Source organism: Bos mutus, chromosome 13 (genome assembly GCF_027580195.1).
Source record: "Bos mutus isolate GX-2022 chromosome 13, NWIPB_WYAK_1.1, whole genome shotgun sequence".
NCBI classification, from domain to species: domain Eukaryota; kingdom Metazoa; phylum Chordata; class Mammalia; order Artiodactyla; family Bovidae; genus Bos; species Bos mutus.
This window is the reverse complement of record NC_091629.1, coordinates 51137547-51164926: the sequence shown is the minus strand read 5'-3', so window position 1 is coordinate 51164926 and position 27380 is coordinate 51137547. Positions and strand designations below refer to the sequence as shown.

The following is a 27380-nucleotide window of genomic DNA, read 5'->3' as shown; positions in this document are numbered from 1 at the left end:
CTGCATTGCAGGCAGATTCTTTACCATCTGAGCCACGAGGGGTGATATTAAAATTTCATTTTTTTTATTTACAGAGGTGTGTGTCCATCACCCCAAATAATTCCATTGCCCCAAAAAAGAATCACATACCCAATCAGTCCCCACTCTCTTTTCACCCAGCCCAGGTGACCACCAGTCTGCTTTCTGTTTCTATAGACTTTTCTATTCTAGATATTACATAGAAATGGAATCCTACAATATGTAGCTCTTTGTGTCTGGCTTCTTTCACTTAGAGTAACGTTTTGATTATCACTTAGAATAATCCATGGTGTAACACATATCAGTACTTGGTTCTGTCTTATTGCCAAATCTCAGTAATATTCCACTGTCTGGATACACCACATTCTATTCATCTATTCATCAGTTGATGGGTATTAAGGTTGTTTCCACTTTGGGGCTATTATTTATGAATGAATAAATAATATGAGTGAGTATTCATGCACAGTTTTTGTGTGGACATATGTTTTCAGTTCTCTCGGGTACATACCTAGGTGTAGAATCGCTGGGTCATATGGTAACTCTATGTTTAACATTCTGAGAAACTTCCAGACTGTTTTCCCAAGGAGCTGCATCATTTTATCTTCCCACCAGCAGTGTATGAGGGTTCCAGTTTCTCCACAGCTTTGCCAATGTTTGTTATTCTGTCTTTTTTTATTAGGTGTTCTTATTTTTAGCTAATTAATTTTTGTGGCTATGCTGATCTTTTTTGAGGTGTACGGGCTCTTTGTTGCACCGTGTGGGCTTTCTCAAACTGCAGCACACAGGCTTCTCTGGTTGTGGCTCAGGCTTAGTCGCCCTGCACCATGTGGGATCTTAGTTCCCCCATCAGGGATCAAGCTTGCGTGCCTTGCATTGCAAAGCAAATTATTAACCACTAGACCACCAGGGAAGTCCTCTGTGTTTTTGATCCTTGCCATCTTAGCATATATCAAGTGGTACTTCATTATGATTTTCATATACATTTCCCTGGAAGTGTTCCCATTTTACAGAAAAGGAAACTGAGACTCAAAGAGGTGAAGAACCTTCCCCGGGGTCCTGAAACAGTCATGGGCAGAGGCAGGATTCTATCCCAGGCACTCTCTCTCCCCTGAGCTGTATTCCCAGAGGAGCAAGAAAACGGCCTCCCAGGAGGAGGGCACTCCCCTAAAGAGTGAGAGGGCTGTAGATGAGACACAGGCTCTTGGGAAGGTAAAAGGAGGTCCCGTGAAGCCTCAGGATTTCCTGTGGAAAAGTCCTCTCCTGGCGCAGTATAGGTGCTCAGGGCCCATGAGAATTGTTACCACGCTAGCACGAGCCTGTACCCCCTAGACCTTCCCAGAGGGACCTGGGCTTTTCAGGCCTGCCTTGCACTTGGGGATTTCTAGAAGGGACCATGTTCATTGACTGCTGGCCTGAAAGGACCATCGGTCACAGACCGTCCAGACCGGGGATCCTGTAACCAGTCCGAGCCCTGCTGGCTTCACAGCCTCATTGATACACATCCTCATCCAGCCAGCCATCCGCCAGCCTGCTCTTCTCTGAACTTCAGCTTCCTCATCTCAAAACTGAGGATACGTGCCTCCCTTTGGGGCTGCTGTGGCGGTCAGCACAGTGCCTGGGGCACACTTAGTGCTCAGCCAACGTCAGTCATCATTCCAGCAGCTCCCAGACCCTGCCCTTGAGGAAGCTCACTCAGTCTGGCTGGCAGGGGAGCTCGGGGACAGGCAGATGCCCCAAGCTCCGTGTGGGTGATGCCAATGGTTTCTGTAGGGGCACAAAGCGGGTGCCATCTGGGCATGCTGGCTACAAAGGCTTGACTGATACACCCCCAGGCAGATTCTCAGCAGGACTGAAGTGGGCAGGACTCTTGGCTGGGATGAGCAAAGGGGAGTCCAGAGCCCAGGGCATGATGGAAGGAACAGTCAAGCTTGGCAAAACAGATTTCAATAGCTTAGCCTCTCTGAGCCCATTTCCTCAACTGTAATATGGGGGTGTTGATACCTGGGGAGAAAATGAGACCCCTAAAGGGATGCCTAAACCTCCCAACTGAGCAGTCCACGTGCTCACATGCAGGGCCATTAATTACAGTGCACCCAGATGGGACCACAGATTCTTGTCAACAGTATTAATGGATGCATAAATTGATAAGTTGTAGGATAGTCGAACGGTAATAAAAATGGACACATTACAGACACATGAAATAATCTAGGTGAATCTCACAAACATAGCAGTGTATGAAAGAACAGATAGGGTATAATTCCATGCGTATAAAGTTCTAAAAATGTAGACAAAACTCAACTATATTATTTAAGATGATATACATATAGGTAGTAACACTGTAAAAAAAAAAAAAAAGAACACTGAGAATGGGATTACCTTAAAAATTAGGGTGGTGGTTCCCTCTGGGAGAGAAGAGGGGGTAATCTGGAAGACACATGGGCAAGGCAGGGGGTTCTTTTCTGGGGTTGCCTGGTGAGCTGGTAACTCACCCTTACTTCATTTATAAGTTATTTATTCACAAAACAGTATAAACATGTTTTTTGTTCGCTTCTGTATGGGTAATGATCTCAAAATCAGAATCATTCGAGCGCCTGGTAATTGGATTGGCGCTGGACGAGAGCTGGTTTTCTTTCTCCTTGAGCCCCCACTGGAGTTCATTCTGTGCTTGGGGGGCCGAGAGCAGGCGTGAGAAGGGACTGAGTGAGGCGCGGTGTGGGCTGGCCTCACCCCGCCCCATCTCCCCCTCCCTGGCCGCACTGTTCCCAGAGGTGAATGCCCCAGAAAGACTCTGCCCAGGGTTTTTTTTTTTTTTTAAATTGCTTTATTCAGGTTGGCTGGTAGTCACGGACTGGATCATGTGTACAGGGTAACCCACACCCCCCCAGGCAAAGCCTAGGCCTCTCCCACATCCCCCGCCTCCATCGCTGAGGGGTGGCCAGAGGTTCCAGCCAGTTCTGAGGGGGTGTGGGGCTCAGTAGAAATATTTACAAATCACCAAGGGGGTGGGTGCCCCCCTGCTCAGGAATTGTGAAAGGATTTGGTATGGGGGGGCCCTTGGCTCCCAACAGCGCCAGGCCCTTGAGGGGGGGTTCGGCATGGGTCCTGGGAGGGGGCTGGGATGGTAGGAGCTGGCAGAGGGGGCTCCTGCAGAGCCTCGAAGACCCTCCAAAGGGTCCCGCTGGTGCAAGACTCTGCCTGGGGCCAAGGGGTCAGAAGGGAAAGGCCCTCCTTCTGACCTGCCATGTGAAGGGGCAGATCCCCCGCCTCCCTGGTGGGTGGGACAAGGGGCTGGTTCTTAGTGGGAGGAGACTGAACATGACTGGAGGCGGTGGGAGCAGTCTCCCTGTCCTCCCAGGGCCCCTGTGAGCCACTTGGCCAAGGGGTCACGGCTCTCCTGGGGGGCTCTGTGCCTCACTCCTTCACCAGAGGCCCTGGTTCTGCTCAGAAGATTCAAGTCCACATTTGGGAGAGGTCACCGTTCCACGCCCCCGGGGTCCAAGCAGGGGATGGGAGGAAGGAGGGAGAATAAGGCTGGGAGGCCCCCGGCTTGGGACGGGATGGGAGACAAGCAAGCAAAGCGAAACACTGGACTCAACCGAAGCTGGTGACAGACGGGGGCGGCTCGGTCCCGGCCTGGTGCCCCAGCCCAGCGTTCCGGGGCGGCTGTCCCCTGGGTGCCCCGGGCCACCTTCTCCGAGCCAGGTCGTGGCGGGGGTCTGAAGGGGGAGGGTTGGGCGGGGCTTACATGCTGAGCTGAGGGGTGGTGGGCGCAGGGCCGAGGAGGGGGCCACGGGCCGTCTCGGGGAGGGGGAGGAGCTGGACCCGGGCAGCCCCGTCCCCGGCGGTCCAGCGGCTCCTCGCACACTCGATACAGCCAGAGGGGCGCAGGGCAGGCCGGCGGCGAGCTGGGCATCAGTCTAGACGCTGCAGGCCTCCTCGTCCACCGAGCGCTTCCGCAGCTCCTTGCCGGGCTTGGGGGGCGGCGGGGCGGGCGCGGCAGGTGGGGCCTCGGGCAGGTGCAGGACGGAGTTCTCCCCCGGCTGCACCCGCAGGTAGGCCTTGACCTTGTGGTGCCGGGCCTTGCCGTCGCTGAAGTCGATGACACGGCACTCGTAGGTGCCTTCGTCCGTGGGCTTCACGCGCGACAGGCGCAACTTGTGGGAGATGTTGCTGCCCACTACCTTGACCACCTGGGGGCGACACAGAGACAGTAACCTTGGCCACTGGAATCCAGGGCCCGCTCCGGGTGGGGCCCCAGGGACACTCCCATCAAGGCTTGTGGAATTCAACAGCAGAAAAGCAAAGCAACTTAAGTGTCCATCAACAGATCACATGAACAGGTGCTGGTCAGTTCATTCAGTGGAATATTGCATAGCAGTGAAAAACCATAAGCTAGAACTAGCCGTATTAGAGCTCAGGGATACATGGGGTGAAAAGATCTCATTGCAAAACTCTTGCCCTATGATGTCATTTCTGCAAAGAAAGGCACGAAAACACTCTACACTGGTTTTGGTGACTTGTGTGCAGGCAAGTTTGAAAACAGACACCAGGGAACACAGTGTGGCCTCAAAGCTATGGTTGTTTCTGAAGCAGAGCCCAGGGAAGGGCTGGGGTAGACTGCAAAGTGAATTCTTAGCCTTATTTGTCAAAATAAAATAAAGGCTGATCACAAATATATCAGGATGCTAATAATAGCTCACTCCAGTGGAGGTGGGGTGCAGGAGGAGCAAGACTGTGATATTTGTCTTCATATTTTGGCTTTTTGCTCATTTACTTATTGGATGGGGTTTTTAAATTTTTACTTAAAATTGAAATATAGTTTATATACAATAAGGCACACACAGCTTAATGAAATTTCACATGTATGCTGGGTGTGACCACCATCCAGAGCAAGGCATGGGACGTTTACAGCCTTCTGGAGTGCAGCCTAGTGGCCCCTCCTTGTCAATTCTCACCCCCTTAGGTTACCTAGTACTCTGATTTTTATCACCCTAGACTAGTTTCCCCTGTTCTTGAACTCATTTGTATGTGTCTTCTTTCACACAACATACTATCAGTGAGATTCCTTCATGTTGCCTGGCTCAATTTGTTCCTTTTTATTGCAGTGTAGTATTTCATCACATGGATATACCGCAATCTGTTTATCCAGCCATCTGTTGATGGACATGTGGGTAGCTTTCAGACTAGAGCTCTTCTTAATAAATCTGCCACAACTATAAAGCTGCTGTGAATTTTTTCAATGAAGAGGGAAAAGGCAGTTGGACAGTCATATGAGATACATCACTGGGGAAGCTAGATGAGGACAGGGGACTCTGTGATCTCTTTGTAACTTTCTCTGAGTCTGCAATTCAAAATAAAAAGCTGAAATAAAAGCGAAGTTTGGCCTATAAATTGGGGGTGTTGTAAAAGGGGGCTTCCATCGTTCTTGTCCCCTTCTTCCTTAGAGCCAAAAGAAGCCCCTCCTACAGCCCCCACTCAATCTAGACAGAACAGGGGAAAACAGTCCCTAATAGCCAGCTGCGACCCCCTGCTCAGTGATGTCATTACCAGCTGGCACTGCAGGCTTGCCAGGGCCAGGATGGAGCTGAGTGAGCTTCAGACTGGTGGCCTCAGTCCGGAGCCCAACTGGTCCTTCTCTCCTGGGGGTGGTGATGAGGACAGATACCCAGTCTGCCTGTTCTTGCCACAACCCATATTCTGTAGGAGGACACCCTTGCTGATCACCCTTGCAGTGAGGAGGCCAGGGTGAGAAAGAGGATGGTATCTGAGGTGATGTGTTCACCATGCAGCTGGGCCCTCACACACGTGACTTCTAATCATCCTATTAATTGGCTCTGGCTTCTCTGGTTCCTTCCTCCTGGATTCCAGGCTCTTTCTGACCTCACAGCCTTTGCTGGTCTCTCTGCCAGGATGCTGTCTCCCATCACCTCCTTGACTCCCATTCATTCTCACACATCACCTCCTCCAAGAAGCCCTCCATCACATCCTCCTGTCTATTTCTTTCCTAACACTCATCACAACTGGAGAACCAAATATTTGTCTGTTTACTTGATTTTTGTTTTTCTGACTAAACTATAAACTCCACAAGGGCAGGAATGATATCTATCTTTTCCATCTCAGTGACCACTCCAGAGCCTGGTACCCTGTAAATAATAATAATGAAAAAAGAAAATGTATAAGTGTTTAAATGGACTTACTCTAGTCCCTCCTTTCTCCAAATGAAGTGGTACCCAGATATCATGCTTGTTAATTTTGGGTCACATATATATGATCATACCCACTTTACAGATGGTGAAGCTAAGCCTCTGAAAGATGTGGCTTTCCCATGGGCATCAAGTCAGTGAACCCAGGTTGCCTTTGCACACTCTAACCCTTCAAAGGTGTGATGGGCCCACAGAGGGTCACCCAGAGGTAGCAGGGCCACAGGGCACGTCCCAGGCTCCGGAAGGGAAGACAGCACTGGGCAGCTGCTAGGAGCCTGGCTCACCCTCTCTTATTCTGACCTTCCTGGCTGGTCATCATCCCCCACAAAGCAAGAGTACATGGGTTTATGGCACAGCAGGAGGCAGGAGGTGGGACAGAGGCAGAACTGCCCACCTTCCCTGTAGAGCAAGCAGTGAGAGACTCTTCCAGTTGGCCCCCTGGGTGTGGGACACCCCCTCCTCCAAGGTACTGGGGCAGGGCCCAGCTGGAGGCCATCAGCCCTGCTGGTTCCATCACCTCTGACCAAGGACACAGAGAGGTCCTGGGGCCCTGCCACGCTCTCAGGCGAGTTAGGAGATGCCATTGCAAATGCGCAGCGGGGAGTGAATTACCTCAACATCTGTTTCCCTCACGGATATTAATTATCCTTCATTTGTCAACCCTACAAGGCGCTAATGGAGTAATAATGTGAAGCGCTGGGAGGAGCGCTGGGGAGGGAGCACCATGCATGGCCCATCCCTCTGCCTGCACTTTCCCTTCCCTGGACCGGAAGCCCTGGTCACTGGCTCCCTCCTACCCCATCACCCCTGTGTGTGACCTCCCCGACCCAGGGAGGAGAAGGGAGACAAGGAGAACAGCAAACAGTGCTGGGAGGCTGGATCTGACACTGACCTGTCCCGAGCACCCTGGCCTCAGTTTTCTTGGGCTGGATTCATCCTTTCATTCGACAAGACCATGAGCGAGACCCACTCCAAGCCAGGCGCTGGGGGATACAGCTGCGAGCCAGCCAGACCCCTGCAACTCCCACCTAGGCTCCAGATCTAAGGGAGAACCCAGACCTTACATCCGTAACCAAGCACCCAGGGGAGCCGGCTTACACCAGAACGACGGGAGAGGACACACATCAGTCCTGGGGATCTACATCTGTAAGCACCACCCAGAGAAAGCAAATAATAAAAACAGTAACAACAGTTAACAGCAGAGCTGGTAGCTAATATTTATGGAGCGCTTGATCCCTGGGAGATGATGTGCTAGAGTCTACACTTTATTTAAATCCCATAATAAATAACCCCAAGATGTAGGCATTACTGGGATACCAAGATATAGGCACATTGGGATACCCATTGTAAGGGTCAGGAAACAGGGCTCAGAGAGGTAAGGTGACTTGCCCAAGGCCACCTAGCTGGTGACAAGAACCAGGTCCTAATCATATCCCTGGGGATTCTCCCAGGACCAGTAAACAAGTCTGTCTTTCCACCCGCCCTCCCTTGTCTTTCCCTAGGCCTCCAGCCTTCCATGTCTTCGGGCAGCCTGGCCCCTTCCTCAGAAGCATCTCTTACGTGAGAGAGCCATCATCTTACCCAGGCTTCATGGGGATGGTGGAGCAGCCTGTTGGATTTCAACATTCACAGACTGGGCAGAAAAATCCTGCAGCCCAGCCCCCCAGCATGGGGCTGTGAGGCAGAGAGACCCCCACGTGGAGGCCTGGCTGTAAATCATAATCGCCTCGGCCTCGGCCACGGGCATCGACAGGCCTTAGCAGTGCAATTAAGCACCTAATTATGCTGAAAGAGACAAGGTGGCCAGTCCACGCCATGACCAAGCTCAGCCTCCTTCTTGCCTGCCCACGGCCCAGGCCTCGCTGGACACGGCAGGAGCCCACAGACCATCAGGTGGGTGGGCTGGGATCCTTCTCCCGAGCTGTACCAGGAAAAGTGGATGATGGCAAATTAATCCATGGTGCCAGACCTTTCCTCCATGTGTCCTCAGCCTAAGAGTGACTTGGTAACCCTGAGAAGGTGCCGGGTGGGGAGCAGAGGGTCAGGAGGTCCTTTCCCCAGGCCGGGCTCTGAGCTCTGCCACTCCTGAGCTTTCATCAGGAACACCCAGGCAATTCACCAGTGCCCAGCTGGTAAAGAATCCGCCTGCAATGCAGGAGACCTGGGTTCGATCCCTGGGTTGGAAAGATCCCCTGGAGAAGGGAATGACTACTCATTCCAGTATTCTGGCCTGGAGAATTCCATGGACTGTATAGTCCATGGGGTCTCAAAGAGTCAGACACGACGGAGCAACTTTCACTTTCACTTTGGCAAGGCCAGACACCAACTCAGAGTCTCCCCAAATCTGGGCCCCAGAAGGCCTCACCCATTGCAGCCAGACCCTCCCAAGTCATGACCCCCATATCTCCCTTCACACGGGCACAATCTGTCTCTGAATCCCACTGATCTTCCTGCTAAACAACACTGGTCCTTCCTTTCTCTCCGGAACCCAATCCCCACACACTGGCCAGGGCAATATCCCAGCCTCCCCCAGGGTCTCTCCAAAGTGCTTTGCTGCTAAGTCATGTCACTTGTGTCCGACTCTGTGCAACCCCATAGATGGCAGCCCACCAGGCTGCCCTGTCCCTGGGATTCTCCAGACAAGAACACTGAAGTGGGTTGCCATTTCCTTCTCCAGTGCATGAAAGTGAAAAGTGAAAGTGAAGTAGCTCAGTCATGTCCGACTCAGCGACCCCATGGACTGAAGCCTACCAGGCTCCTCCATCCATGGGATTTTCCAGGCAAGAATACTGGAGTGGGCTGCCATTGCCTTCTTTGGCTCCTTCCAATCCATCCCCCTAAGACAGTCAGACATATCTTTCCAAAATGGCTCCAACTTAGAACCCTTCCTGTGGTGGCTCCCCATAGTGGCTGCTGGGGGAATCCTCTCCTTTCCCTCACCCACCAACCTCCAGCAGTTCCTCCAGCACACACACACACACACACACACACACTCAGAGAAGTTCCCTCTACTCCAAGTCAACCCCCCTACACTCCAGTGCTCACTTCAAAGAACACCTCCTCCAGGAAGCCCTCCAGACCCCTCAGACTAGGTCAGGTCCTCTGTGACTGGCTGCACTCCTTCTTATTTTGATAGTCACAGCTGTAATTTTACTTTTTATCATGTGTGATGGTTGAGTTATCATCCATTTGCCACACCGGCTGGGAGTACCCTGAGAGTGGGGACTGGGTGTGTGTGACCATGGCCTTCACAGAGTAATCTTTGGGGCCTCAGCCAAAGGCCAGCTGCTCTGTGCCTATTTCAAGGGATTCCCAAGATGCATGGAGTGATTTCGACTCCACATGAATCTTGCTTCCCTTTCAGACTGCAGAATTCCATGCCCTTTGTATACCGTGGATCACTGCAAGAATTTTCAAGGAAATATAGAAATGTCTTGTACAGAAAATAAAGTCATAGTACACCATGACCCACTGCTTGGCCTGTTAATCCTTCATGAAGAATGCAGAGCTCGTGTGCTGCTCTCGTCCCCAGCCCCCACTCCCTGCATCAGAAACCATGCAGTATTCATGCATGTATTACATGTATGGGGTGGGCAGGCAAGGCAGGCAGGGGCTTGATCTGACAAATACTGCTGCCTCCTTTTAACCATTTATGCAGATTTGGGGGCCCGGGGTTGGGAGGTGCTGTTTGCTTTCCACAGTTTTTCAAAAATCCAATTAGGTCCCAACAGTTAAAAATCAGGGGCTTCCCTTTGCATTACAGGGGACACTGGTTCGATCTCTGGTCCGGGAAGATCCTACATGCTGTGGGGGCTGCAGCGTGCTTTCTGAGGCCTCTTTGGCTGCCGCTTGGCTTGTAGGGCTTGGCTGGAGAGGAGGCAGGGCTTAGGCTAGCAGGGCAGGAGCACAAGGCCACATGTATACTGGGACCCAGGCTGCCCATGGCTGTTTTGGACTGAAACAGGTTACATGAATCTACAGCACAAACAACTGCAGTTAGACCAAAGAAGGGACTAACAGTAACAAAGGCAGGTGAGCCTCCTGGGAAAGAGGATGCATGTGGAGAATTTCACCTTATTTTCAAATTCAGCAGTTGTGGGCCATCTCTACTTACAAAATTGTTAGTTAAGGGGAAATTAATTCCAAAACACAGCACTTCAGTGAACTCAAAAGAAAGACTTCCAGAACTTGAAAATGGACACAGGCAGAATTTATCTGAGCCCCAGGAATGAGGTCCTGATGAGGGAATCCTCAGCATATACAAGCTCCCAAGCGAGATAATTTTTAAGGCCAGGGGATCCTTCCCCAGGCCTCAAGTTAAATGAGATAAATCACATTGTAAAGTACTCATCATGGTTCCTGACATATGGCAAGCACTCAATAAATGTTAGCTGCCTTGTTATTATTGTTATCAATGCTATTATTACAGGTGCCTGTAATTTAAACGATCTCCTTATGAGATTCTGAGCTCTTTTCATTCCCTCTCCCGTTTTCTGCAAAGCTGGGCCTCCTTTCCCTGCTCCACACCCCTCCACCCCCAATTCTGGGAATAGGAATCATGTGATTTGAAAATTCATATAAAGTTTCCACTCTAGTAACCACTGTCATTTACACGGCCGAATCCAGAGGACTTTACAGTTTCCATAGCGCTGTTCATATATTTGTTAGACAGCAGTGAGCGGGGGAAGAGAGGCCCAGGGAGGGGCAAAGCTGGACGAGGACTCGAGTGGCCCTGGGACATTTGGCGCTGGCCCCACGTGTCCTCCCTGCCCTACCCCTGCATTCAGCGCTGCCGCATCTCAACCTCCCCAGGGCCACCATGGTGAACCCAAGGGGTTACCGCACCCACGATGGAGCCCTGCCTCCACCAAACCCCCGGAGACTCATTTTACTTCCTACTCTGAACCTGGGGCCCCCAAGGTGCTGACGCTGCCCAGCCAGAAGACTGAGCTGTTTGTCTTCCACAGTTTTTCAAAAATCAAATTAGGCCCCAAGAGTTAAAAAATCAGGGACTTCCCTGGTGGTTCAGTGGTTAAGAATCCACCTTGCAATGCAGGGGACTCGGGTTCAGTCCCTGATCCGGGAAGATCCCATATGTCTCAGAGCAAGTAAGTCTGTGTGCCACAACTGCTGAGCAGAGCGCATTCTCTGCACCAAGAGAAGCCACCACAATGAGAAGCAAGTAGGGAGCAGCCCCGCTCACCGCAACTAAAGAAAGCCCGCATGCAGCAACGAAGACCTAGCACAGCCAAAAATAAAATAAATTTTTTAAAAAATTGGGAGATACTTCCTGGAATTTCGGAGTTTTAGGTGACATGGGACTCTGGGGCCAGCACTCCTGCATGGCTCATCTGGCTCCTGCAGGCACAAGGCCTTCGTTCCCAGGCCCCACCTTCCCACATGACCCCTGTACACATACACGCACAGGCACGATGAGTATGGTGTTGGCATGTCCGTGTATCAAAATCTGTGTCTGGCTTTGTGCTGCCATTGGCCTGGGTGTGTGTTTGTGTGTGTGTGGCAGTCACTTGGTAAATATTTATTGGGCGCTGACTACCTGCCAGGCACGGTGCCAGGCTCCAGAAATCAGGCAGGCGCAGTCCCAGCCACACTGTCTTCAGGGAAGACAGGCCTGAAATGTCTTCAGGCAAAAGACAGACAAAAAAAGACAGACAAAAATGTAGCCAGCAAGGAGAAGGAAGGGGCGCCGGCTGAGTCCCAGGGTCCAGGGAGGCTTGATGAGCTGAGTTCTGAAGGAAGAGAAAGGAACTGTTTTCTAGGCCAAGGGACTGGCCTGTGTAAATGTCAGAAGGTAGGAAGGAATGCGAGGCTGGGAGGCAGCCAGGGTTGGGAGGGACAGGGGAACCAGGTCCAACAGATGAGATGGCCCAGAGGGTGAGCAGAGTGAGCTGCACAGAATCTTGAAGGCCATGGAGAAATCTGAGCCTTCTCTCGGGCTGCAGGAACCTAGGGTGTGCTGCTGCTCACAGATGTCCGCTAACTGTGCGTCCATGTACTTAAGAACTATCACAGGAAAGATGCTCTCTGCACATGGAAATGGGTCTGTGTTTGTCTGGGAATCTCCTAACCAGAGCCCCAGCTGGTGCAGGAATCGCCAGGGATTGGGGTGGGGGTGGGCATTGCACGATCATGCTGAGTACATTTATTTTATTTAACTAATTAGCATCTTTGCATGCCCCTCACGTGGGGCCCAGCAGCCTTGAATTCTAATCCTCTAAGTCAATTAGATTATTTTCTCCTTTGCGTTAGATGCTTCTTAAACCCCAAGCAAAAATCATCAGTGAGAGAGTTGCCATGAACAGGGTATATTAATGTACACAGAGGTCTCCACCTGGCCAGGCTTAACTGATGGGTGTTTGGACAAGAAACAAGATGTTACACATGGGCGTGCCATTGGCAGAGGATGAGGGTAAGGGGCCAGGGTCGGTGGGCCAGCAGCCGCCCTGAGCCAGAAATGATTTACATTTTCCCAGCTCAGAAAGGGCCTGAGGGTAGATAGCACAAATGATGCTTTGAAGGCCTTTCTTCTGTCATCTGCCCATCTCCTGTCTGAGCCTCCGTGGGAGCCTCCCTCCCAGCCTCCCGGCCTCTGTTCTGCCACCTCCAGGGCCTGGCATGACACCTCACGCCTCCTGGTGCCCACTCTTTACACTGTGAATTCTGCTGTAGGTGATCCTCTGTGTCTAAGTGGCCTTGGGGCCCTGAGCTCCCCAACAAGTCCTTGATGGGCTTGGGAAGGAGCAGCAGAAAAGAGTGAATCTGGAGGTCACTCCCACCAACATGCATCCATACCCCTGTGGGCACCTGCATCTTCTGGGCATGTGTCCAGTTGACTCCCAGCCTCCTGCCAGGCTGATTGCATGCCCCATGCACAAACCCAACCTGGTCCCATGGCCACACGTATCACCAGGTCAGTCCCTTCTCCTCAGCCTCTTCCAGACTCTGCTTGGGGCGCCCTTCTCTATAAAAACTGGCACTCCCTGAGTCCCCTGGGTGCCCTACCTCATGGGGCTCCAGTGTAGCCTGGAGACAAAAGCTCAATGTGGCTCAGCCAAGTCATGACCTCCAGCAAGGCTTTGACCCCTCTAAGCCTCAGCTGCCCCATCTGTAAAATGGGCAAAAGCTTGCCCTTTCCTCGAGAGATGGAGCAATGATAAAAATGAGTCAATGCATTAGAAGGCCCGGCCAGCCCTGAAACCCTTCGGCTATAGTTCCTCTGTCCCGCCTCACGTCCGGAGCCAGATGACCCAAGTGACCGTGAGATGCCGCAGCCGTCATTTGTGATGGGCCGAAAAAAGCCGACTCAGTCTCATTAGTTCCTCGTTGGCTTCCCAAATAAAAAATGCTGCTGAGACAGGCACGAAGCATCAGGCATGCAGAGCCTTGGCCCCGACAGGAGAGAATGCATCTTCTCTCCCCCATCATTTGTTTGTGCCTGTCATTCAATGAACTTGAAAAATCTCTGGCTTTTAAAAAACAGCTGGGCCAATTTTTTCCCCTTCTTTTTTTCTTTTTTCCTTCTCCTCCATCTTCTTGCCAAAGCTCCCTGCTGAACTAGACCAATTTTTTTTTTTTTTAAATTACAGCTGTGTCCTCCATTAGAGCCCTTGTAAGAAGTCATTATCAAAACTCACACTTATTTTGGTGGCGTCCTTCCCTGCGTCTTCCTGCTGAGATGCTTTTAGCTGTTGGGAGCGGGAGGGTAGAAAAAGCAGAGACAAGGCGTTAGCATCACGGGATGGGGATATGGGCCACAGCTAAGATTCTCGAGACAGCAGGTGATGCTCCAAGGACCGCGGGTCTGGAGGCGGGGCTGGGGGGGGTAGTCCTTCAGCTCTGCGTCCACTCAGGGATGGAGGTGAGTTAGAGCAAAGGAAGATAAAGGAGGTATCTGGAAAACTGACTGCACATGCGCTATGCATTCTGATATGGAGGGTACTTGGAGATACACAGGGAGGGTAGGTGTGAACAGGCAAGAATGTAATTCGGGTTTGGCGTGTCTGTAGGACTGTCTGTCTGCACACTTCATCTCTCTCCATCTGTGGATGCGTCCTGTTTTCAGGTTTGTTTGCACAGATGCTGCCAGAGCCCTGCCCACATACTATCCCCTGCAAACTAACCTCAGAGGCTTCCAACTGCAAAGCCCGCAACTCTGTGCCTGAGAGCTTTCTCTGACCACTCGAGTCCTCTAAGCCAGTGTGCTGGGGAGTGGACACCTCCGGGAGCCAGATGATTTTAATATGTATTTGTGAATATGTTAGAAGCCATTTCATGAAACATGCAAGAATGTGTGAGCATGCCTGTGTGTGCATATAAGAGTGTGTCATGTATGTGTTCATATGTGAACAGGTGAGCAGACACATATGTGTTTGCATAATACCTATATACACACAAGCGTAAGAATGAGAGTGTCTTAGTTTGCTCCCCCAGAAGCAGACCTTGAGACAAAGATTCAAGTGCAAATGATTTATTTGGGAGGTGATGCCAGGAAACACCAGGAGGTGAGTGAGTGAGTGATACCAAAGAGCGAAGGAAGTTAAGGTTGGGTATGTCCTCAAGCCAGTTACCACCGTGGGCAACTGAACTTTCTCCCTCTGAGCACCTGGGGATGCTCTTCAGTTATCCCGACTGAAGGGCGAGGGAGCTGGGGTATTTACCCTCCAACTGCTGTCAGCCGTTGATGGAGCCCTTTCCCAGCCTGCCTTCCATGCCGGCAGGCTCTGTGGTCCAGAGAAAACCCACAGGCAGTGTTGCAGGGACTGGCAGTGGGGCTGGTGGTGGTGATAGCGCTGGCCAGGCAGGTGGGCGGGGACACCAGTAGCATATGCCTCCACGGTGTGTGTGTGTGTGTGTGTGAGTGTGCACGTGTGCCGTGACTGGGCTGCCTCGTGTGTCCGCAGGTATGTGGAAGGGCATGCATGCACGTGTGTGTGTGTGGGGGGGACCGAACTGGGCAAAGACTGCCCTGTATTTAGAGGGCTTGCAAGAATCCGCCTGCAACGCGGGGGACCTGGGTTTGATCCCTGGGTTGGAAAGATCCCCTGAAGAAGGGAAAGGTTCAGATCAGATCAGTCCTCAGTCGTGTCCGACTCTTTGCGACCCCATGAATCGTAGCACACCAGGCCTTGGCCTGGAGTGTTCCATGGACCCCATAGTCCATGGTGTTGCAAAGAGTCAGACAGGACTGAGCAACTTTCACTTTCACTACAAAGCAAGTGCCCCCAGGGCTTGGAGAAGGTGAGTCAGGAGACGCGCCTTGCCCAGTAACCTGGAGCCACCTTCCGTCCCTCTGGCCTCAGTTTCCCCACCTGTACCTGAAGGGCGGGACTCTGCTCCCTGCAGGGCCCTACCAGCTGCGCGCATCCCAGGTACATAGCCTCGCTCCGCTCCCTACTCCGACCCCCCCACCAAGCTTCCATTCCAGGAAGGGAGGGAGACTGCTGGGGGCTGCAGAGGACGAGCACAGCTGGAGCCCGTGCCCCTCAGAGACGATGAGGGGCAGAGACATACCCCCTCCCGGGGAGTGGGGGGGCCAGGATCCTCCCAGCCCCACTCGGATAAGGCTCTCCCGGGCGGTACCTGGTTCGAGGCCCACGCCTGCTTGTCCGTCCAGTCCCTGTGGCTCCGCACGTACCACCACTGGATCTCCAGTGAGTAGGAGGGGGAGCCGCTGCCGCGGAAGGAGCAGGCCATCTCCACGTCCTCGCCCGTCCGCGCCGTCATGTCGTGGGGCGTCTCTGTGAACAGGGCTGTGCGGAGACACCGGGGGAAGGGTAGCCAAGGGCTCAGGAAACCTCAGGGCTGGCGGCGGGGGCGGGCGGAGGGGAGGGGCGGGGGTGGGGCGGGGTGGTCTGGCTGCTGGTGGGCGCTTGGACCAGCTCTGGGAGGCTGGGCAAGAGCGCTGGGCAGTGGCGGCAGGTGGCAAGACTTGGGGATGAAGGAGGAGGTCGGGGGGCCCCGAATGTCCCACAAGGGCCAGCCCTCGACCCCCGAGACCGCGGGCACCAGATTGTCTGGAGAGGGTAGTGACGGATCCGAGGAGGGCTTGGTTGGAAGGTGTGAGCAAGAAGGCCAGGAGGCCAGGAAGGAAGCTGCTGCTTTCATCAATTCTTCCCAATTTCTCTGTCTGCCCCGCCCTGGCGGGGGGGTCTTCTAAATCCCAGGGCACAGCATTCAGCACTGTCTTTGAGAAACCAGACCAGACCTGAGCCTCCGCCTCAATCAAGGAAACTTGCCGGGGTCCCCTCTGCCCAGGTTGGAGGGCAGGCCACTCCCACCTCCCCTTGGTCTCCATTCTGTCCTGTGAACAGGCCTCACTTTGGTCTCCGCTGTTCCCAGTGCCTGAAGTGTGCTTCCCTTGGTGCCTCTTTGGCCAGGCAGGTCACTCAAAGCTCAGCTGAAACCTGGCCCCCTCAGAAAGACCTTCCCTGACCCACTGGGTCGGTTCCCCTCAACACCCTGGTCATGGTCACACACACCCGCTGGCTGCGGGCACTGCCTGTCGCAGCTGCAGGACAGCAGGGACCAGAGCTCCCTCACTACACATTTCCTGGCACCTGTGAGATGCCCCAAACAGGTGGTACAGTCTCCATCCTCTCAAGGCCCCCAGGGGACGGTGGGAGACCCAGGTGCCTCCCGTCACCCGCGCCCCCCACCCCAAGCCAGGTCCAGCTCCCCACCAAAGACGGAGCAGCGGTTCCCCAGGCCCAGCACGAGCCCCACCCTTCGGCCACCCCCACCACGCTAGCAGATAAATGGGAAAACCAGTCCCCGCTCGGTGCAGCTCCCACCATATGTTCTGTCTCTTGTCTTTCCAAACAAATACTGTCCTGAGACGTAATTAGAATTCTTTCCTCTTCTCAGGACGGATTATCTCTCCCTGGAAAGATGCCTGGCAGCGGCAGGTCACCCAGGGAATGTTGCCTCCGTCAGTCCCCGCCACCCCAGGTCTGTTTTGCTGCTGCCAGGCGCCCCCACCCAGCAGGCAGGCAAGCCCACCTTGCAGCCCCCATGGTCCCTCCTGGCACTGCTTGCCTCGAAGCTGGAGGAAGACAGAGCCTGACTGGAAGCAGGGGTCCTGCTCTGGGGTCACCTGTTGCCACCCCGCTCCCATGATCCCAAGCACTTTGGGAGGGTCAGGATTGATAAAATCCTGCTGTTTCTGCTGTACACACAGGGTTTCCAAATGGAACTTGACTCCAGCAATGAGCCTGCAGGCTAAGAGAATGTCTGTGACATCCTTGACCTCCAAGGTCATGGGTTCAGGCTGCCCATGTTCTCTGAGGTTTGCGAGGGACTGACTGCCGTTGCGTAACAAAGCCAGTTTAATAAGAACGGAGATGTTGTTTGAGTTACTGAACACGTGTCAAGGGTGGTGTGTCAGCAACTGAGAGCTGGGACTGTCCTTGTTTCCAATGGGCAGGAAACACAATGGGCTCCTGGAGGAAGGTACTTGCCCACCCACCTTTGACCTCCAAGTGCCCCGGCCCCCCAAAAACTGTAGGGTCTCCCTTGCCTCCTTTGTTCTTTCCCTTATGCCCCCATTCGGTCTCTGGGGATTTCCATGGGTTCTGTCTCCAGAACATCTCCTGAATCAAGCCCCTTCTCCCCGCTTGTACTGCCCCAGGCTGGGCCAGCCATCACAACCTCTCGCCCATGACAGCGGGGGGAGCCACTGGCCTCCCTGCCACCACCCACCCTCCTCATTCATTTATTTTCAACACAGCAGCCAGAGGAAATTTGGCAAAATACCAATCAGTCCCTCTCTCTCTCAAATCTCCCATAACACCCTCTCCCTAAGACGAAAAACCAAAGCCTTTACAGTGGCTGACAAGCCAGTCCCCTGTGGAGGAAAAGCTTCTGTTTTTCCCCTTGCTCATTCCATTCCTGACACAGTGGCCTCTCTGCTGTTCCTTGGATGTTTAGCTGAGATCCTACCTCAGGACCTTTGCACTTGCTGTTCCCACTGCTTAGCACTCTCTTCACCCAGATTATCACTGGGCTCCTTCCTTCCCCTGCATCAGGGCTCTGCTGAAATGTCACCTCTTCAGTGAGGCCTGAGGCCTTCCCAGGTGGTGCTAGTGGTAAAGAACCTGCCTGCCAATGCAGAAGACGTAAGAGATGAGGGTTCAATCCCTGGGTCAGGAAGATCCCCTGGAGAAGGAAATGGTAACCCACATGAGTATTCTTGCCTGGAGAATCCCATGGACAGTGGAGCCTGGAGGGCTACAGTCCATAGGGTTGCATGGAGTCAGACACGACTGAAGTGACTTAGCATAGCATGCACGTGCAGCGAGGTCTACCCTGACCACTTCACTTAAAGCTGCATCCCTGGGAATTTCCTGGTCCAGTGGTTAGGACTCAGTGCTTCCAGTGCCAGGGCCTGGATTTGATCCTTGTTCAGGGAAATAATATTCCACAAGCTGTGCAGTCAAAACAATTAATTAAAAATTTAAAAAAAAGAAGAGAAATTGCAAAATACAATTTGCATTGAAAAATAAAAAAGAAAACTGCATCTCTTGCCCCAACCCAGAGCTTTGAAACCCTCTTCCCTTCCAACATACTTTCAGTGCTGCCCACTAGAACTTCCTGTGATGAGGAAAATGGTCTGTATCTGAGCTAATACAGTGGCCACCAGCCACATGTGTCTGTTGAGCACCTGAGATATGACTAGTGTGAATAAGGAACTGAATTTTAAGTTTTACGTCATTTAAATTAATTTAACCTAAAATGTAAGGATTTCTGTGGTGGTCCAGGAGAATCGGCCTGCCAATACAGAGAACACGGGTTTGATCCTTGGTCAAGGAACTAAGATCTCATGTGCTGAGGGGCACCTAAGACCATGTGCCACAACCACTGAAGCCCACATGCCCTAGAGCCCATGCTCTTGCAAGAAGAGAAGCCACTGCAATGAGAAGCCTGTGCACCACAATCAGATAATAGACCCTGCTTGCTGCAACTAGAGAAAGTCTGTGCAAAGCAACAAAGACCCAGCACAGCCAAAAATAAATATTTTTAAAAAACTTAAATGCAGATGGCCACTTGTAGGGGGTTGTTGTCATCCAGTCACGAAGTCGTGTCCGACTCTTTGCAACCCTATGGACTGCAGCATGCCAGGCTTCCCCATCCTTCACCATCTCCTGGAGTCTGCTCAAACTCATGTCCATTAAATTGTAGATAACAGCTACTGTATTGGACAGCACAGCTAATACACTTATTTTATGTATGTTTATGGTCTGCTTTTTCTTCCAGGAGGTAGGGGTGATGCCTGTCTTGTCTACTGATATATCCCGTTTCTAGAACAGTGCTTGGCACATAGTAGGTGCTCGCTAAATGCTGATGCCGACTCGCCAACTCGGGCAGGACTGAAGGGGGCCGCCGAGGACCTGAGCCACCAGGAGGACTGGGAGGTGCTCAGAGTGAGCCACTGGCCCCTGGCCCTGGGGACAGCCGGATTCTGCTTTGATCCACGCCCCCTACCTGCCCAGCACCTTTGCAGATGGGGGAAGGAGGAGAGTGGTGAGGCTCCCAGTTGGATCTGAGGTAACTGGCAGTGTGACCTTCCTGGCCAAGAGATAGTGGGAGCGACACTGCTGTTGTAACCCCCTCCAGCTGTCCCTGCCTGAGCCATGGGAATCTGAAAGGAACCACCATCTTCCCTCCTGCCAGTGGAGAAAGGAGATCCAGAGCTACTGTGTGGAGAGGGGCTTGCTCCCCCCACCAGGAGCCACCCCCCGCCCCTCACCCAGGATCACAGAGCTAGGAAGGGCAGAGCCAGCCCTGGAACCAGGGCTGTATGACTCAGCCATGGCACTTCTCCTCCTAGGCCTGGGTGAGTCCGTCCCACAGGAGGATGGGAGATGGTACGGTGGGTCTCACGGGTGGAAGGAAGGGCAGCGATGGGTTTCCATCAGGGTGAAAGGAGGGGCTGGCCTCCATCTGCCTTCACTCAGCCTCCCCCTGCCCACAGGCCCCCCAACTGACTGAAAACCCTGACCTTGGTCCACCAGCTCTTCTTATTGATGCAGAAATCTGGCCCAGGGCTACTCAGCAGCCAGGGGTGGGCAAGGTCAGGCCCTCTCCAGCCCCACAACAGCCCCTCTCCCCCAACGCGGATCCCAGTAATCATCCTCTAGAGGGCGCTGTCCAACAGACACAGAATGCGAGCCCCGTGCGAAGACAGAGGGAATTTTCAATTACCTGTCGCCATGTTTTTAAAGTAACCAAAAAAAAAAAAAAATTTAAGAGGTGAAATCAATTTTAATCATTTATTTTATTTAACCCAAGATATCAAAAAATTATTTCAACATGTATAAAATTATTCATGAGAAATTTTACATTCTTTTTTGTGCTAAGTCTTGGAAATCCACATGTATTTTACATGATTACAGCACATCTCAATTTAGGCCAGGTGCCTTCCCAGTGGTCAGTTGTCATGTACGGCAGGCATCCTGGCAGGTGGGGACTCTGCCAGCCTCAGCTCCCCACTGCTCAGAGGCGGCGGCCCAGGCCCAGTGTAGGGCAGTAACCCTTCCAAAGTCACACAGTGGAGCCTGGGTTTGAACCCAGGCCAGGCTTCCCAGATGATGTTAGTGGTTAAGGAACCCACCTGCCAATGCAGGAGATGCAAGACATGGGTTCAATCCCTGGGTCAGGAAGATTCCCTGGAGGAGGGCCTGGCAACCCACTCCAGTATTCTTGCCTGGAGAATCCCATGGATAGAGGAGCCTGGTGGGCTACAGTTCATGGAGTTGCATGGAGTCAGACATGACTGAAAAGACAGCACACACACACACACATGCACTGTCTGACTCCCAAGGCTGTGCTCTTTCCCACATAACTCAAACTCTTTGGGGTGGTAGGACTCTTTCTTAAAAAGGAACAGTCCCCAGTGGCCAACCTTGTTCTGGAAAGTCCTGAGGAAGCACCGTCCTGTGGGGAGTCTGTTTTATTCTGAGTGTAAAGGCCTAGGCTGGTATCGAGGAGGCGTTTCACCCAGCCTGAGGCAATCAAGGGAGGCTTCCCAGAGAAGGTGCTGCTCCCCACCACCCCCACCAGCCCCAGGTGGGCCAGGCAGTCCTGAGCCAAAGTGGGGAGGGGCCCTGGCTGGGAGGATGGAGGGAGAATCTGCTCTGAGAACTGGGAGCCAGGAGAGTTGGCTGTAGGTGCGGCCACCAGCTCTCCCTCTCCACAGGGGACTCTGGCCCCTCGCTCTTTCTCGCTGATCCCCTCAGACCCTGCCAGGAGCCACATGGTTGGGTGGGTTGAAGGAGGCCCCCTTAGGATCCCATTGGCTCCATCCTCTGTGATGAAGGGGGCAATGCATTCTCAGGACAAGTGGGGAAGCCGAGGCTCTAGGCAATTGATGGCATATCTGAGTCCCCATATTCCAGAAGCAGCAACATGAGGGTTTGTTTGGGGCCCACCCCAGAGAACCCCCTTCCTGAAGGGAGAAACCACACACAGGTGAGTGCCAGGACCTGGAGCCGGGGAGAAGGGACTGAGCCTGTTTCTGCCGTCAGACTTGCTGTGTGACCTTGGGAAAATTCTCCCCCTCTCTGAGCCTCGGTTTACTCCTCTATACAGTAGGTTAGTCCTCACAGTCTGAGACCCCCACCAGCTCAGACAAACCCAAGGGAGCCAGGCCCTGGGCACTGGGAAGGGGAGGGGTCCCTTCCACTTGGGGGAAGAGGAGGTGACCTGGCCCTTCAGCTGCGCCCTGAAGGAGGGGTGAATACCAATAAGCAGAGGTGGAGAAGGATAGTGTGAACCCAGAAGGGAGGAGGGGAAACCCACGGAGCTTTGTTTAAAAAATAATAACCACACCTTTTAAGGAGCATCTACTAGCTTGATGCTGACATTGTCTCTAACAGTTTCTAATCCACTCACTTCCATTTGACAGATGAGGAAAGTGAGGCTCAGAAAGGTGACATCATTTGTCCAAGATACATACACAGCTGGATTTTGAACTTAGGGTCTGATCATCAGGCGTGACCAAGACCCTGGGAGTCCATCAGCTCCCATCAGAATTTGATCTGAATTATCAGGTCAAGTTCAGCCACCAGATTCCACACTTCTGTGTCCCATTTGCACACCTCCAGAGACGGGGAGCTCAGCTCCTCCTGCCTCCACTGAAGGTGGGTGACTGTAGTTGTCAAGAGGTTCTTGCTCCCTCTGCTAATTCTGTGATGAGGACTCAGCATCAGCACCAGAGACCAGAAGCTGAGCCACCTTAATTTTGATGATGACGATGATGATCTCTGACAAATATGGAGTGCTTGTTAGTATTCCATTATTTGTTAGAGATCATCGTCTCTAACAAGGCCCTCTGCCAAGCTCTTTAGGGAGGTGTGATCATTATCATCCCCATTTTTCAGATGGGGAAACTGAGGCTCAGAAGGGTTAAGTGACTTGACCAAGGCCCCAGAGTCAGTGGTTATGTATGAACCCAGCTCTGGAGGACTCAGGAGTGGCAGCCCATAACTTCTAGACCATGCTCCTATAACCCTCTTCTTGGTCCCCTCACCCCACCACCTCCTTCCCTCTAGCCTCTCAGACCCCTCCCCAACCTCCACATCATCCTTGCTGAGCTTGGGACGTTCAAATCCTCTTTCCTCTTTGACTTCCTCCCACCCCTCCCTGTTCAGGTATCTCCTCCCAGCCAGGGAGCTGGTATAATTATAGATGTTTGAGAAGGATATGATTGTCCTCTCCAGCCCCAGCGCCCTGAGCAGGGCTGGGCTCACTGGGAAGACAATTAAAACAGCTGTCCACAAATTAGGATTCAGCAGGAGAAGGAGAAAGGGGCTTGATTGAATGCAACATCTCCTTCCTTTCTGCTTTTAATTGGGGGAGCGATGTATTAATTAACCCCAGGCCTGGTTATCGGGCATCATCTGCAGGAAATAGTTTGTGGCCACAGCCGGAGTCACTAACTTTGGCTCCTGGAAAAGGCAGGAGATGATTTGGAAGATCTCACCTGCCCTTCAAGAGTGGGACCCTGACCTCCTTCCTAACCTTTCAAGCCCTCGTTCAGTACAAACATCTAGCACTTGGCCTCTGGCATGGATCTGAATCCTGTTTCCTTGAGTCCCTAGCTGTGTGACCTGGACAAGCCCCTTTACCTCTCTGAGCTTCAGTTTCTTTAGCTGAAAAAAGGGAAGAATGAGAGGATAAAGAGAGAGTTGCACAAGGCAACATACGCCTCATGCCTGGCACATAGTAGGTGCTCAAGAAAAAGCACTCCCTTCTCTCAGTTTCTAGCTCAAAATCCTACCATCTCCAGGAAGACGTTTAAAGATGCTTCCTTGTAGCTTCATCAGATTATGCAGTGGAGGCAAGATCTGTATTTCACTCACACCTGGACCATGACACCCCTCATCCATCAGTCCTCTACTCTCCTTCCAACATCCATGCCTGCCAAGCCAGGGAGATTCACGCAGGTCCCAAGGAGGCATGTTGACCCAGGCAACCCTAGCCTAGTCCCCACATCCCTCCATCTCTGAGCTCAGGTTCCTCATCCCAGACACTCTGGTCCAGCCCCAGGTCTCCCTCTGCCCAACCCTCTCTGCCTTTCCAGTCTTCAGGTTTCTGGACTAAGACTGCCTCTTCCAGGAAGCCTGCAGGGACTGGTCCCCAGCCCACGCATCAATCTTTGCTGGAGCTTGTATTCCCCCGGGAGACTGGTGGCAGGGGCAGCTCCTCATCAGGGGAACCAAGGCAGAGCTGGAGCTAAAGAGAGACGAAGCGGGCAGAGCAGAGAGAACCAGTGCGGCTCCTGGGGTCCTGAGGTCATCTCTGTCCCAGATCCAATCTCCTGCCAAGAAATACTGAGTCGCTGCTTGCTTAAAACCTTATGAATGGATAAGCAGGATGCGGTCCCTCCATACAATGGAATATTATAGTCTTAAAAAAGGAGATTCTGACATCTGCTCCAACATGGAAAAACCCTGAGGACATTAGGCTAAGTGAAATAAGCCAGTCACAAGAAGATAAATACTGTATGATTCCACTTCCATGAGATTTCTAGAGTAGTCAGACTCATAGAGACAGAAAGCAGAATGGTGGCTGTTGGAGCTGGGGGAGGCAGGCTGGGGGCATCACTGTTTAACGGCTATAGAGTTTCACTTTGGGGTGATGAAACATTTACGTAAGTGGATAGTGGTGATGGTCACAGTAATCTGAATATATTTGATGCCACTGAGCTGTACACTTAGAAATAGTTGAAATGGTAAATTGTACATTATGACTATTTTACAATTGTTTAAAAAAAAGCCCTACCACCTCCTGTGGCTTCCCAGCTCTGCCACAATGGTTTTCATCAACAAAAATTTCCCTGCGCTTGTGTCTAGAAGACTCCCCCTGCCCCCGTATCCATGGGAGCCTCTCACTTCTTTCGTCTTTGCTCCAGTGTCACCTCTTGTATCGTCCCTGGCCTCTTCTCCCTCATATTTTTCCTTACTGCTTACTAATATATTATATTCTCACTTAGCGTCTCTCGTGTACTGTCCCTCTTCCACTCAGGGTGTAAGCCCCTCAAAGGCAGGAGATTTGGGTCTGTTTTGTTTACTGCTGCACCCTGCCAGCTAGAATGATGCCAGACACATAGTAGTGTTCAACGAATACTCTGCTCTCACACAGAACATATGCAGCAGCTCTGGTGAAAGACCAAGAAAGGATCCCATCCTCCCCGCCCTGGAGGATGAGCAGGGCGCTCCCAAAGGTATTCATGCTTGGGATGCCCCATTGAGAAACCGCCAGCTCTCAGGGTCAAAGTCAGACCCCCAGGTTGAGCATCGAAGGCTCTAGCTCTGGCCCCGCCCAGAACCCAGTTCAGCCCCTCCTGCCCTTGGGCCATGTGTGCATATCTCCCTCAGGGCCCAACCTTGCATGGTTCCTGGAATCCCTGCTCATAAGTGGCCCTCTGCCTGGAGACGCGCCCTCTCCCTGGGCTAGGGCAGAAGCCCTCCTTGATGCTCCCGATGGTCTCCGAGTCCTCCATTTGCTGCCCCACTGGCCTGTGTTACATGGCAGGTATTAATCAGGGTGTCTGTGTTTCCCCCAAACTGGAAGCTCCCCCAGGGCAGGGCTCCATATTGGCCAGGATAGAGGAGGCGCACAGGTGGTACTGCTGGGCATGTACTGAATGAAGTGAGAAAGGAAGGTTAGACAGAAACTTCAGAGACTTAAGTTAGAAACTTGCAAGAAAAAAACGAGACGTAGACATCATCCATTCATTCATTCATCCCGTCATCCACCCGCCCAACATTTACTGGGCATCTACTATGTGCCAGATTAGTGTTTGGGGGGACAGCACCCACGAGCGCAGATGTATGGACACAGGCAGGGAGGTCCTGAGTTGGGCCCCCCCAGACCCACCCTACCTCCCACTGGCCCTCACGACCACCAATGCCCAAGCCCAGTCTGGCCCACTGGGTCCAGCCAAGGGGCTTCCCAGAAAATTGACAAGCTGGAGGCTCCCCATGATGACGCATCAAGTTGTCATGTGAAATGTGACCAAGAGTGAACAGGCCAATAAAGAAAGGCTGAAGCTCCAAGAAGGGCCCTCAGCTCGCCTGCCCTTGAGGCCCAAGGACCAGTGCCATCAACCTTGTGGGGTGACCTTCTGACTGGAGGCCCACTAGGAACCAGAAAGTTGAGATGCGTTTTCCCAGTAATCCTCACACCGACCTGCTGGGCAGGGGTCACTGTCTCTTTATTACAAGTGGGGAAACTGAGGCTCAGATAACCTGGGGGCCATTGGGGACAGTCCCCTGCCCCGGTGTTGAAGGGAACCCCTTGATGTGGCAGACACTCTAAACAGGACCCTACTTCATCCTCCCAGAGAAAAAGGAAAGAAAGAAAGATAGCACTAAGTTGTGTCCGACTCTTGCGATCCTATGAACTATACAGCCTGCCGGGCTCCTCTGTCCATGGGATTCTCCAGGCAAGAATACTGGAGTGGGTTGCCATTTCTTTCTCCAGGGGAACTTCCCAACCCAGGAATTGAACCCAGGTCTCCCACATTGCAAGCAGATACTTTACCGACTGATCTACTTGATGCTAGTCAGATTTCAATCCCAAGGCTGACTGTGGAATTTCCCAACCCAAATCTGAGTCCCCTCTCACCCGCTGTCCTCTTGCAGCTCTAGAAAGTGAGAGTCACTGGGGGCTATTTGCAGAAAGCCTGCTCGGTGACCAGCTTAGCAGAGTGCTGAGGCAGAAAGGGTGTGTGACATGGGGGTCAGAAAAGACCAGAGCCTCCTGAACTCCCTACTGGGAGGCAGAACAGGGAAAAGGACTGCAGAGGGAGTGTTGTTTGGGAAGCTCCATCTCACATGAGACTCTCACAGAGCTCTTGAAATCAGGGGATGTAAAATGTCCATAAGAGGAAAGCCTAAAGAAGTGGGATGAAAAAGCCTCCAGGGAATAAGAAGCCTGGCAGGGATGGGTGTGGGGTGTCTGCTCTGGGATGGGCCTGGGGTCGGGGGGCACCCAAGGGTTCCCTGTTTCCTCCTGGGCAGCCAGCCCCCCACCTTGGGCAGGTGGCCTGAAGCAAGAGGGGTCGAGGTCACAGAGCCTCTTTCATCTTGGAGTGGACAGGTGTCCTCTTCTCAAGAAGTGAAGAGGAGGGTACTTCCCTGGTAGTCCAGTGGCTAAGAGTTCATGCTCCCAATGCAGGGGGCCCGGGTTCAGTCCTTGCTCAGGGACTAGACCTCACATGCATCAACGAAAAGATCCTTAGTGCTGCAACTAAGACTCGGCACAACCAAAGGAATTGATAATAATAATTAAAAGAAGTGACAAGGAGTGCATTTTGTACGAAAGTCTGAGGAACTGAATGTGCCTTCTTGGGATGATAGGGGCCTGGGCATGTGGTAGGGACTCAAGTCCTCCTTGCAGAAGAAATGAGAGATCAGCTTTCACGGATGCCTACCCTGGGCCAGTCCCTGTGCTGGGCTTCCCAAGATGCCCAGGCCAGGCCCTGATCCTCAAGGGGCACACATTCTGCAGGAGCTACAGACACACAGACCAGTAACTATTGTTGGGACTGAGCAACTAGGGCTGGGACTGAGCCTGGATTGGCATGTACGGTTGTTCAGGGTGTGCACCATTCACAGAGCCAGAGACCCTAGTGCG

At 52.5% G+C, this 27380-nt stretch overlaps 1 protein-coding gene across 1 annotated transcript in view; it reads right to left on the bottom strand.

Moving 5' to 3' along the window:
• Window positions 1–2833: 2833 nt before the first annotated feature.
• Window positions 2834–27380, bottom strand: part of VSTM2L (V-set and transmembrane domain containing 2 like) — a 38911-nt gene continuing 14364 nt past the window's right edge. Inside the window, exons 2-4 of the mRNA XM_070381713.1 lie at window positions 15822–15991; window positions 13877–13927; window positions 2834–4208 (exon numbers count right to left, since the gene is read on the bottom strand). Of these exons, the coding sequence (XP_070237814.1) occupies window positions 3936–4208; window positions 13877–13927; window positions 15822–15991 (494 nt within the window). The 3' untranslated portion in view covers window positions 2834–3935. The remainder of the gene's footprint in view (window positions 4209–13876; window positions 13928–15821; window positions 15992–27380) is intronic.